Here is a 13,220-nt window from a genome sequence, read left to right as displayed (position 1 = left end):
ATTTTGTTTAACATTTCCCAGTTACATTTTAATCCAGTTCAGTCACTCTGGGGTGTGTTGTGGACTGCCTGCAGTCATGGGGCTCATGAGTCGGACACCTCTGGTCTAGACAATCAACAAAACAATAAATTAAGTCCTGATCTGTAGCATTTGACAATTTTCCAACACGTAAATGCTCACATGAAAATGTCACACTGGATCTTGTGAGCCTTTTGAGTTTATAGCAGCACAGCCCTGGTGGGGGACCATAAGGAAGAGAGACGGACAAGAATGTGCTGAGAAGAAAGGGCCAGAGATCGCTTTTTTTTTTTTGTTTTTGGGGTTTTTTTTTTAAACTAAAATGGAAGAAAAGAAAGGAGAAAGAAAGGTGAAGGAAATAAAAACTGCCTATTGAGCATAAAGAGCATTTAGTGGCAGCAGGGGAGGTTGGCAAGAAACATTTGGCAACCGGTGGGCTAGGATAATTATCCAATTAATATGGTATTTATTTAGACAGTTGGCTCACAGATTACAAAGCTGTGCAGACTGAACTGGTGTTTATTCCACCAGGTTTCATGCAAGTGCTCATTTGTATGTGTGAAATTCCTGCAGTGAAGCTGGAATCCATATTAGCTAATTGAGTCAGACTGCAGGTTGAATTTGGGTCCCTGCTAGCCAATGGTTCCTGTAAGTTAATCTTCCAGTTAAATGCACAAATTACTAGCTAATTGCTCTGATATATTCTAGGTCAGAAGCCATTAGTGTGGATAGACCAAAATTAGTGAAGTTTTCAATTCAACTGAACGAAAGAGCTGAACCCGTCTGCCCTCTGTGATGCACAGAATCCACATAGAGGTCCATGAGCCTGAAGCACTCCAACGGAGCTGAATTGGGACCCAGACTGACTATAAATCTATAGACCTTGACTTCATGGGGGATGCTTTTCATGGTAATAGACTTGATAAGGTCATCAAAAGATTTCATTTGTGCCTAATATTGGAAATATCCTCTACTGCGGAATTACTCTGAAGTCTCATTGTGTGATGGAGGTCACTCTGAGTTCTTGAAGGTTATAGTAACAGAGTTCAAATTTAGACAGGTCACTGAATTGCAGAATCTCATTTTATCCCCTCTTCTTCTTGATCTTTGATTGTTTTTTAGCTTTTTATAAAGAATAGAAGAATGACCAAATGACAGAGCTGGAAGAAGCCTTTTGTAGCTCATCCAACCTAACCCAACCCCACCATTACACTAATAATAATATAATGATAGCTAATATTTGTTTAAGATTTTAAAGCTTGCAAAGCACCATACATACACACACATACATATGTATATTCTCATTTAATTTTCACAATTATATGAAAGAGGTACTCTTATTACACCAATTTTGCAACAAAAATTAAAACAGCAACAAAATGGAACAAAGCCTTTCACATATGGTCATATAGCATAGCAATGTTTGAGGGAGATTCGAATTTGGGTCTTCCTGCCTACTAGTCCAGCATTCTAGCCAATCTGCCATCTGAGCTACTTCAAATTAGGAAACTAAGGTTATCTTTTGAAGGCAGAGATGGTCCTTGTCAAATTACCCATATGTCCTTGGGCAAGTTATTAGGGCTCAGTGAGGCTGTTTCCTCATAAATACTACTACCTACCTCACAGGGCTGCTGTGAAGAAATCATGATGCAAACTATAAAGATAAATTGCTGTTATAATTATTAATTATTATACATGATATTCCAAGAGTCTTAGTGTAATTTAAAGCTATGCCAACTTAAAGCTAACCACACTAAGACCTTTAGGACATCCTGTATTTAATAATAATAACAATAATCATAATAATAGTAATAAGGGGTGGCTAGGTGGCACAGTGAATAGAGCACCAGCCCTGGAGTCAGGAGGACCTGAGTTCAGATCTGACCTCAAGACACTTAACACGTACTAGCCATGTGACCTTGGGCAAGTCACTTAACCCCAATTGCCCTGCCCCCCCTCCAAAAAAAAAGCAAAATAATAATAATAATAGTAATAGCTAACATTTATATAGCACTTACTATGTGCCAGGTACTGGGATAAGTTCTTTACATATAACATCTCATTTGATCCTCAGAACAACCATGAGAAGGAGGTGCTATTATCCCCTTTTTACAGAGGAGGAAGCTGAGTGACTTAGCCAGGGTCACACAGCAAGTGAGTGTCTGAGGTTAGATTTGAACTCAGCACCTCTCTACTCCAGGTCCATTGCTTTATCCACTGTGCCAGATTTATTTGTATCTCTCATAAAGCTTACCATAGTTCTCTGCTTCATAGGTATTCATTGATTTAAAGGTCTAACAGATGATCCCACTTTTCCCTCTTATGGGAAATATTTGCCACCAACATCCTTGGTACTGCCAAATGGTTCAGAAATTGGTAGGATTTTATCGGTGGAAATGACATTAAAACACATTAATGTTTTCTTTGCCCCTGAACCCCACGAGCCCAAAGATTTTTCCATCTGACTTGGTGACTGAAACTTTCCACATGTTTTGTGTCTCTCATTAGAACGTGACATCCTTGAAATTGGGAGTATCTTCCTTTTCTTTTCATGTACTCACCAATCAGCACAATGCTTTCCACATAGTAAATGTTTAATAAATGTTTTCTTTTTCATTCATTTTTCTCAATAACTCCAAGCTGATTGTATATACTATTTATCTGGAACTTAGCCTTTACTCCTTGGTATTATTGGTCATTTTGTTATGTGTACAGTATGTAGGGTCTCTTTCCCTTAATTAGCTAACAAATTATTTCTGTTCATTTGTTTCAATTATGTCTGACTTTTTATGACCCCATTTGGGGTTTTCTGGGCAAAAGTATTGGAGTGGTTTACCATTTCCTTTTCCAGGGGATTAAGGCAAACAGAGGTTAAGTGACTTGCCCAGGGTCACATAGCTAATAAGTGTCTGAGGTCACATTTGAACTCAGATCTTCCTAACTCAAAGTTTGGGACTCGAACCACTATGCTACCTAGACATCTGATAGCTGATAATTAGTTTAGTTCTGATGAGCCCGGTCTATGACTTCTTCCGGGGTAGGAATCATTTGTGTTAAGTATGGAATTTGGGTGCCTAAGCAAATCCATGTTGATAACAACTGATGCTAGGTCTAGCATGGCCCATGTCATGGGGGTAGGACTTTAAACATGCTTATAGCTCTGGCATAATTGTTATAGACATGAGACATGGCACTTTCATAAGGAAAAATAATCAATAATTCTCATTTAAACCAGTGGGTCCTGAGAAAAGAGGTATGAGCATGAGATCCCCTTCTACTGATGAAATGAATATATTGCCTTAGATATTAAGACAGATCTGAATAGTATCTTACTCTTTTAAAATTCCAGGCAGTACAGCCCCTACACTGAGCTGGGAAATGTTTTCATTTTCCTCTTTACTAGACCCAGTGAGTTTTGATCTAGATTATAGATGATCAGAATTAAAGGAAGCAGGAGTCTTCTCGCTGAAGAAAACCTATAATGTGCTTGTAAATGTATCAACAAGGGGGGAAATTTCAATCCCAAAACCATAATATGAGGATTAAAAAAAAAACCACCTCATCTTTCTTGATCTTGGGTTTACTGAGCAAGCGAGGAGAAGAGATTTCAATCCCATAAAAGAGGGTTTCAAAGACCAGAATAGCAATGTATCATGGTTTCTATGCCCAACTCAATGTAATCCAACATGACAGCAAACAATGTCTTTCCAGAAAGCCACACATAGAGGCAGGGTCTCTCCTAAGTAATACTAAGAACTGGCTCAGACCAATGATTCTGTTAGTACTTGAGGGGGAAGTCTACTAACTCTCATATATGAATATTGTACAGTCTTTTCTGTGATACTGTGCACATGGAAACACTCATTAACTGGTGTCTGTTAAGAATTTACAAAATTAAACATTAAATATATATGTATGTATATATATTATTAATAATAATAATTAAAATTTGTATAGCATCTGCTATATAACAAGCTAGAAGGCAGCTAAGTGAATAGAGTGCCTGGAGTCAGGAAGACCTGAATTCAAATCCAGCCTCAGACATTTACTAGCCTTGTGACCCTGTGCAAATCACTTAACTTCTTTTTGCTTTAATCCACTAATCTAGTCTATATCTCTTCATAGGGTCCACAAGCACAGCACTTTATACAACAATTGCATTGGTGTTGTATCCTTCCAGTAGAATATAAACTCCTTGAGGGCAGGAATTGTTTCACTGTTGTATTTATACCCTCAACACCAAAACATTGTACACACCATAGCCATAAATAAATTCTTATTGATTGATTGATAAATGCAAAACAAATTCTGGGGACTATGGAAGGCTTAACTGTATAGCCCCTGAATGCACACTGTCCACATTAAATTCATTTTCGAAGTAGGTCATTTGAATTTGAGTTCCATCAGAACAGAAGCAATATATTTAAATGTGTCTATATCTTCTTCTTCTACAAGCCTGTAAGCTTCATCAAGCAAGCTCCATATTTTATATAAACTGTATATCCCTTTTAGCACTTCACATAGGGCTCTATTCTTAGTTGATACTTAAGAAGTATTTGCTGAATTAAGTTGAATAAAATTCAATTATATATAAGGACCATAAACTTATCTTTCTCAGATACTTGCACACTCTGCCCATCAAGATCTGGGGCTATATAAGTAATAAATAGAGAAACAGAAATTTAATTTTTCATTACATTCTTTTATTTGTGATTGAAAATGACTATGGCAGATGAAGAAATAAAAGCTATCTATGGTCATATAAAAATGCTCTAAATCACTATAGATTGGAGAAATGCAAGTTAAAACAACTCTGAGGTACCACCTCACACCTATTAGATTGACTAATATGACAGAAAATTATAAATGTTGGAGATGTGGGAAAATTGGGACCCTAATGCATTGTTGATGGAGTTAATTGATCCAACCATTCTGGAGAGCAATTAGGAACTATGCCCAAAGGGCAATAAAACTGTGCATACCCTTTGACCCAGCAATACCACAACTAGGTATGTATCCCAAAGAGATCATAAAAAAGGGGAAAAGACCTACATCCACAAAAATATTTATAACAGCTGTTTTTGTGGTGGCAAAGAATTGGAAATTGAGGGGATTGGGGAATAGCTGAACAAATTTTGGTATATGAATGTAATGGAATACTATTGTGGTATAAGAAATGATAAACAGACAGACCTCGGAAAAACCTGGAAAGACTTACATGAACTGATGTTGAGTGAGGTGAGCAGAACCAGGAGAACATTGTACACCGTAACAGCAACATTGTGCAATGACTAACTTTGATAGATTTATCTCTTCTCAGCAATACAATGATCCAAGACAATTCCAAAAGATTCATGATGGAAAGTGCTATCTATATCTAGAGAAAGAACTGATGGGAGTCTGAATGCACATCAAAGCATACTCTTTTTGCTTTTTTTTTTTCATTTTTTTCCTTTTGCTCTATTTCTTCCTTTACAACATGACTAATGTGGAAATGTTTTACGTTACCGCACATTTATAACCTATATCATATTGCTTGCTGTCTTGGGGAGGGAGGAGGAAGAGAGAAAAATTTGGAACTCAAAATATTTTAAAAATTAATGTTAAAAATGTTACATATAATTGATAAAAATAAAATACTATCAATTGTTTTAAAAGAAAATGACAATGAATAGTGGTTCAAAATTAGAAAGAACAGCATGGTCTCCAGAAAGAGATATAAGAAGATGCCTCCTTCCACTCCTTTGAAAAGGTGGGAGATACACAGATGAAGAGTATTATGAATATTTCCAGATTTTAAAAATTATTGGTTTTGATTATTTTATTCTCTTCTTCCTCTTTTCAGTTCCTACATGTGTATAATTCTTATTATTAGGAAGGATAAGGCTGATGGAATACTTGAGCTGGAAGGTTATGAGCTGCAGGAGGGCCCTCTGAGAGTGAAGAAAGGGAGGGATGCAGGGGAAATTTAGACAATATAAAAAATATATCATTGCAATTTATTTTTAGAGAGAAACATAAGAAGAAAATGATAATGCATTTAGTTTTAGCACTTGTGCAGCATTTAAATTTTTTCATCTACTAGATTCCATATTTGAAAAGACAATTTTGTTTTTACTCCCATCAATAAAAATTTGTAGATAACTTTCTTATTTTCAATCACAAGGACAATATCACAAACACAATATTGTTCATGTTGTTCTGAATGTAAGGCACTAACTGTTCAAGAGTTGTTATACTGCACTTATATAGCAGAATTAAATATCTATTAAATGTATGTGGCAATATAGTGTCTTACATTTTCTCTTTATAAAAAAAAAACAACTTATGGTCAGGATCAGGGACAAGATTAGAGTCATATTGAGGATTCCATCAGTCTCTTTTGTTGCCTTCCACCTTGTATGTGTGTAATCACTGTCAAACAGAATCCAGATAATCTGTCAAGATTTCCCTTTGTTCTTACTATCACTGTGAATGAGACAGAGGACGTCCTTAGCTTTGTCTGGATCTGACATATCCAGAACTTTTGAATATAGAAAAGATCATGCTAATTGAAAGAATTCACAGATCACCTCTGCATAAAAAAAACCCAAACAAACAAACAAAAAAAAACCCAACAAAACCTTATGCTGCAAACTCCAAGACACATAGATGTTAAATTGAACAACTTCAGTAATAAATAAAAAAACCTGTAAGAGACCAGGAGGAAAACTTCAAAAGGAAAGGAAAGGAAATTTGAATGACATAACACCCACCCTCCAGAGATGGAAATAAATCTTACATGTCCAAAGTCTGCTGTCTCCAAGAAGAGCTCAACATTGAAAGTTGTGGGGGCCGCTAGGTGGAGCAGTGAATAGAGTATCATCCCTGTAGTCAGGAGGACTCGGCTGGGTTCTGGCCTCTGACACTTAACACAAAAACTACCAATGTGACCTTGGGCTTAACCCCAATTACCTTCCCCCACAAAAAAGTTGTGATCAGTTTTTGTTATCTTGCAGAATCATCTTTACAATGTTAACCTTGAAGCATAAATAAATGCTCTATCAGTGAAATATGTGTTACTTTTTGTAGCATTGACAAGGTATTTGTGGAAGGGGCAGGAAATTAAGGTCTTTATGAAATCAAATATGTAGCAAACCATAATGATCAAATCATTCCTCATTCGTCCACTTGCTCATTCAAATTCCACTTTCCCTCTCCTCCACTCAGGCTCTGCTCACACACATATACACCAATGTTCATACTTTTTGGAATAGTTTCACAAAGGATCCAAATCTGGAAGGAATCCAGAAGATCACTTATTTCAACCCTTACTCAAGGCATTAATCTCTTCTATAACACCTCCAAAAGGCTAAACCTCTGTTTGAAGACCTTTAGTGACAAGGAGCAAAATTGAATATAATCCTTCAAGAGGAAAAATGGATATTTAATTAGAGGACTTTCAAGCATTCCTATTGAAAAGACCAGAGCTGAATAGAAATTTTGACTTTCAAATACAAGACAAATACAAGAGAATATAAAAAAGTAAACAGGAAAGAGAAATCATAGGAGAATTTATGTTAAACTGTTTAAGTTTCTACATGGGAAGATGATACTTGTAACTTCTAAGAATTTTATTGTTATCAGAGTAGTTAGAAATATTCTACATAGACAGAGGGCATGGGAATGAGTTGATTATGTTGGGATGATGTAAAAAAATGAATTAATAAAGAAGAGGAATGCATTGAAGAAGAGGGAAGGGAAGAAAGAAGGAGGAAAATCATCTCACATAAGAGAGGTGCCCAAGGAAGAGTTTTTACAGTGGACAGGAAAATGGGGCAAGAGGCAACACTGAATATCTTTCTCATCTAAATTGGTTCAAAGAGAGAGGTGTTAATACACACTCAAGTGAATATAGAAATCTATCTTACCCAACAAGGAAGTAGGGAGGAATAAGAGAAAGAGATGAAGTTAATAAAAGGGAGGGCAGATTAAAAAATGTAGTGATCAGAAGCAAACAGACTTTAAAGGAGGGACAAGGTAAAAAAGAGAGAGAGAAGCATAAATAGAAGAAAATAGGATGGAAAGAAATGCACAATTAGTAATCATAATTATGAATGTGAATGGCATGAATTCATACATAAAATGGGAGTAGATAACAGTGGATAACAGAATGCATTAAAAATCAGAACCTAGCAATATATTGGAAAAGGAAGACACACACAGAGTTAAAACAAGGGACTAGAGAAGAATTTATTGTACTTCAGCCGAAAAAAATAAAAGGTAGGGATAACAATCATGATCTCAAACAAAGCAAAATCAGAAATAGACCTAATTAAAAGAAGTAAGCATGGAAGCTACATCTTGCTAAAAGGCACAATAGATAATGAAGTAATATCAGTATTAAACATACATCCATCAAATGGCATAGAATCCATATCCCTAAAGGAAATGTTGACCATATGTTCCCATACAAATGTTACCATAGTTAAGAGCTGCACTGCATCTCACTGGACTTTGACAACAGTCTATCTGATCTCCCTGCTTCTAGTGTTTTCCTTCCCCAATCCACCTACTACACAGCTACCAAACTGATATTCCCAATATGTATACACACATTTGTGACTATGTTGCCCCTATATTCAATAATCTTCAGTGTTTTCCTTTTGCTTCTAGGATAAAATATAAATTTCTCATTCTATATTTAAAAATCTCCAAAATCTGACTCTTGCCTCTACAATACAATTCCATCTTACTCTTTCTCTCTCTATTCCCATTGAACTGGCCTGTTGTCTGTTTCCTATATGTGGCCTTCCAATCTATCTCTAAGATTACACAAATGGTCAACCCCACCTGGAATGCACTCTGTCCCCACCTCTGCCTCAAAGGATTCCTAGTTTCTTTCTAACCACAGCTAGTTATCAGTTACTATACTTTTACCCCTCATTATTAGCTCTCTTCCTCTGGAAATCACTTTGTATACTCTTAAATTTACTCATCTGTGCGCCTGTTGTATCTCTCCACTAGAATGGAAACCACTTGAGGACAGCAATGATTTTTGTCTCTCTTACACCTAACACAGTGTCCTGTATAGAGTAGGCCCTCGGACATAAATGTTGGTTGAACTGAACTGAATTCCAGATGCCCTCATCATCCTCATCACACTCTTCTGGAGGCATTCCACCTCATCAATGGTCTTCTAAAATGTCCTTTCCCAAAGCAAAATACACCAAATATAGTTTAGACTAAAGTATTGAAAGTTGAGGTTCTTATATCTAGAGTTACAGGATTCTAGCTTGTCTAACCCTTTTATGCATCTTGCCAAATGGCACCCCTATCAGAAGCCTCAGAGGTGGGACTGAACCCTTATCTTCTGACTAGAGCCATTGGTCTTTCCACTATAACCTGCTACCTCTTCCTCTGGAATTAGTCTGCCTCACACTACTCATTTGTATTCAGCTCATAACCCACTACAATCTGTAGGGTCTTTTTCAAATGAACAGTTTTCTAGCCATATGTCTCTCATCCTACACATGAGCAGGTGATTTTTTTGAGCCCCCATCCAAGATTTGACACTCCTTGTTAATTAAACTTCAGGTTATAAGCTTCAACCTTCTGAGATCTTTTGGCATCTTAAATCTTAAATCCAATATATCTGTCCTAGTTTCATGTAATTTGAAAAATTAGGTACGCAGTCTAGAGCGGTGGTATCCAACTCAAATAGAAAAAGAGGCTATCAAATCATACATAGGAAGCCCTGGCTGCACTGACTTGGTTTTATAATGTAATATCATCTATGTTTTATTATTTTTTATTAATTTTGTTAAATATTTTCCAATTACATTTTAACCTGATTTGGACCACACTTGGGGGCCTGTGTATTAAATATCTCTCTACTAGATGATATCTCAAACTTTTAAAAACCCCATCGATGCCCTAATTTTATTGGTAAAATAAAGAAAAACTCACAAGGAAGTTTTTAAATAGTTAGTAGCAATCAAGCCAAAGGACAACTTTTTATTATGGTTGTGACTTGGGCTCATACTACTATAGAATTTTTCTGTCATGTCCAGGTTTCAGCCACCTTTTATACCTTCACCCTCCTGCACTCTACTTTAAGCAGGAATTTGTTGAAAGGTATCTAAGAGTAAAATGAAATGAAATATGGGAAAGGGACCAAGAAAGTGATAATGGGGTAGTGATAGATTTGCCAGCAACTCAAAATTAGCTTAGGGTCAGCCTTATCGGAGAGAAAATCCTTATACTATATTGAGTCTAAAATCATCTTGGTTTGGGCTAAATAGTCTTCAGGTTGGTGTTTAAAATTTAATTGAGTTTCTAATTCATACTGAAATAAAAAAATGCCCCAAATATTATTTTTCTTATCAATTCTTGATCATTGCTGCTGAAAGGGACCTTGGAGATCATCTGTTCCAGAGATTCTTAAGCTAAGGTTCATTTTTTATATTTTATTAACTATTTCAATATAATTGGTTTCTTTGTTTTATATGTGTGTGTGTGTGTGTAATTTAAAAACATTATTCTAGGAAGGGGTCCATAGGTTTCACCATTCTTATTCTCCCAAGGGTGTGAACACAGAAACAGCTTTATATTGTCTGAAACTCCTATATTATACAAGATAAGGAAACTGAACTGTGACAAACATAGCAACTTTCTCAGGGTCACAGAGCAAGTGACTGGCAGAAATAGAGTTTCTGCAGCTAGGTGGTACAGTGTTAGATGGAGTGTTAAACTTCAAATTAGGAAAATATGAGTTTATTGAAGTCCCTCTTCAGACACTTGCTGGCTGTGTGACCCTGGGTAAGTCATTTAACTGTTTTTCAGGTTCATTTTCTTCATTCGAGAAATGGAGATAATAATATCACCTACTTTGTGAAATTGTAAAGATAAAAGGGATGAGATAGGTAGTTGTTCAGTCACGTCTGACTCTGTGACCCCAGAGCACTTTGCAAACCTGAAAGTGCTATATAAAACACTATTACAATTCAGGTAAAACCCCTCCAGGATCTTTGCCAAGAAAACCCCAAACGGGGTCACCAAGGGTTGGACAGACACGACTGAAAAATGACTGAACAACAAAAAATTAAGCAGTTAAAAGATGAAGTACTGGACTTGGAATCTGGAAGAACTGAGTTCAAATCCTGCCTGGGATGCTACCAGTTGTGCGACTCTGGGAGAGTTACTTAATCTGAATTTCCTCATCTGTAAAATGGGGGTGATAATAGCACTCAGCTTCCAGGTTTGTTGTGAGAATAAAATGAGATATTTTACAAAGTGCTTGGTAAACTTTAGAGTGCTATATAAATGCTATTATTCTTCTTCATTATTTTTGTTGTTGTTATTGCATAAATGAATCTTCTGCCCCAATTCTGCCCCAGTCTTAGGGCCCTCTCCACAGATGATCTGTACCCCGTGTCCCCAGGAACTCATGCTACAGACAATCTGCCTGCATGATCTTGCCATGTTTCATCAGAATCCCAGAAGGGAAATGTTAGAAAAGGCAGAGGGGCAGTGAGTTTATTATTAATTTTAATACTTTAATTTGTTTTATTATTATAATTATATTATAATATAATTATATTTAGAATTATAATATTATAAAATTAATTAATAATAAATTAAAATTTCCTTTTCAGTAGGCTTCAAAAATTCAGATTGTCCAAATAAAGGCTCTTTGAAAAAAATATAATATCGGGACATTAGCTTTGGGGACAAAGCCCTGTGCAAACAAACACTCTGGGGAAGCGGCACAGAGAGGCAGGGACCACCCCCCCCCCAGATGCAGGGGCTGATGCCCTTGGGCTCTTCCTTCTCACTCTGCCAGTGATTCTATTTAGGGTCTGGAGGGGAAAAAACTGACCACAAAAGGAGAGACCTTTTACCTGCTTGTTTCTCAGCGGCTGCACCACCTCCCTAATGCACAGCTGCAGGTCATTGAGATAATCCTTTTCCGTCTGTATCAGTTCCTTGATGATGTTTGACCTCTTGGCCATCATTCTGCTTATCTGCTGCTGTTCATCCTGGGCTGGGGGCCCAGGTGCGGAGGCCTCAGCTTGTGGTGTCATCTTTTCTGTTAAATTAAAAAATGTAGCAATAAGACCTTGGGTGGAGGGCCTTTTATTGTCCCCATTCATTGCTAACAATGCATCTCCTGGATTATTCATAGCAATGAAACAAGTTTGGGGCATCTCACAGATGTGTTCCTAGGCACTGATTTGTTTCAATTCTTGCCAGGCCCAGAACACTGAGCAGCTAGGAAGGAGGATGGGGCCAGAGGAGGCTATTCTTGACAATGGGGAGTTTCACAAAGGTGCAAAGAGTGAAGGCATTGGTGCCTGCCTTGGTTAAAAATAGTCCCTGGATAGTTCTCCTTTTCTGAGCACCCCACCCATTCCCTAACTGGGTCCACAATAGGGGAAACTAGAACCCCTCTCTGATTTGTTGGCCTTGGTTATCTTTAAGTTTTCAAGTGTTATATTAAGGGCAGCTTGGGGTGGCCAGGTGGCACAGTGAGTAAGAGCGCTGGCCCTGGCGTCCAGAGACCCAGGATCGGTTCCAGCCTCAGATACTTGGCACCCACACAAAATAACTGGCCGTGTAACCTTGAGCAAGTTACTTAACTCTAATTGCTTTAAAAAAAATTAAGGTCAGCTTGCTTTAGTAAAGCTAAAAATTCCAGATTGTGTTTATCTATGGCATAAAGGTGAATTGTTCCCTAGCTTTGCTAGGAAATACCCCATTGATAGGATGAAAAACCAGACTACTCTGTTATAGCTTCTATGGCTTAATTTACACTTATTGAGGGCTCCTAGGTTGCTAGGCACTGGCCTCAGGTGGACTCCATTAGTTTCCTAGTATAGAAATGAGACTTTTAACGCATCTGGCCTCAGACCCTGCCAAGTCACTTACCCTCAGTCTGCTTCACTTTCCTCAGCTGTAGAATGAGGACAAGCACAGCATCTATCTTCCAGGGTTGTTGTGAGGACAGAATGAGATAATATTTGTAAACCCCTTGGTTCGGGGCCTGGCAGGTAGTTGATGTTTAATAAATGTGTGTTTCCCTCCTACAGTAGAAAGTGCACTGGCTTTGGAGGAGGGGACCTACCTTACAAAATTACTCCTTCCTTTTCTTCCTTCCTCTTTCTTTCTTTCTCTTTTTTCTTTCTTTCTCTCTCTCCTTCCTTCCTTCCTTCCTTCCTTCC

The 13,220-nt window shown here is 37.3% G+C and overlaps 1 protein-coding gene across 1 annotated transcript in view; it reads right to left on the bottom strand.

The window, feature by feature from the left end:
- LOC138166241 (rho guanine nucleotide exchange factor 38-like) overlaps window positions 1-13,220 on the bottom strand; it is a 58,370-nt gene that overhangs the window by 21,093 nt on the left and 24,057 nt on the right. Inside the window, exon 2 of the mRNA XM_069094721.1 lies at window positions 11,901-12,088. Coding sequence (XP_068950822.1) covers window positions 11,901-12,088 — 188 coding nt within the window. The remainder of the gene's footprint in view (window positions 1-11,900; window positions 12,089-13,220) is intronic.

The sequence above is a fragment of the Petaurus breviceps genome, unplaced genomic scaffold, assembly GCF_028583685.1.
Source record: "Petaurus breviceps papuanus isolate PSGF00001 unplaced genomic scaffold, PetGlider_PUasm1.0 126, whole genome shotgun sequence".
NCBI lineage: Eukaryota > Metazoa > Chordata > Mammalia > Diprotodontia > Petauridae > Petaurus > Petaurus breviceps.
Note: the sequence above shows the minus strand (reverse complement) of the source record. Positions and strands in the feature narration are given on the sequence as shown.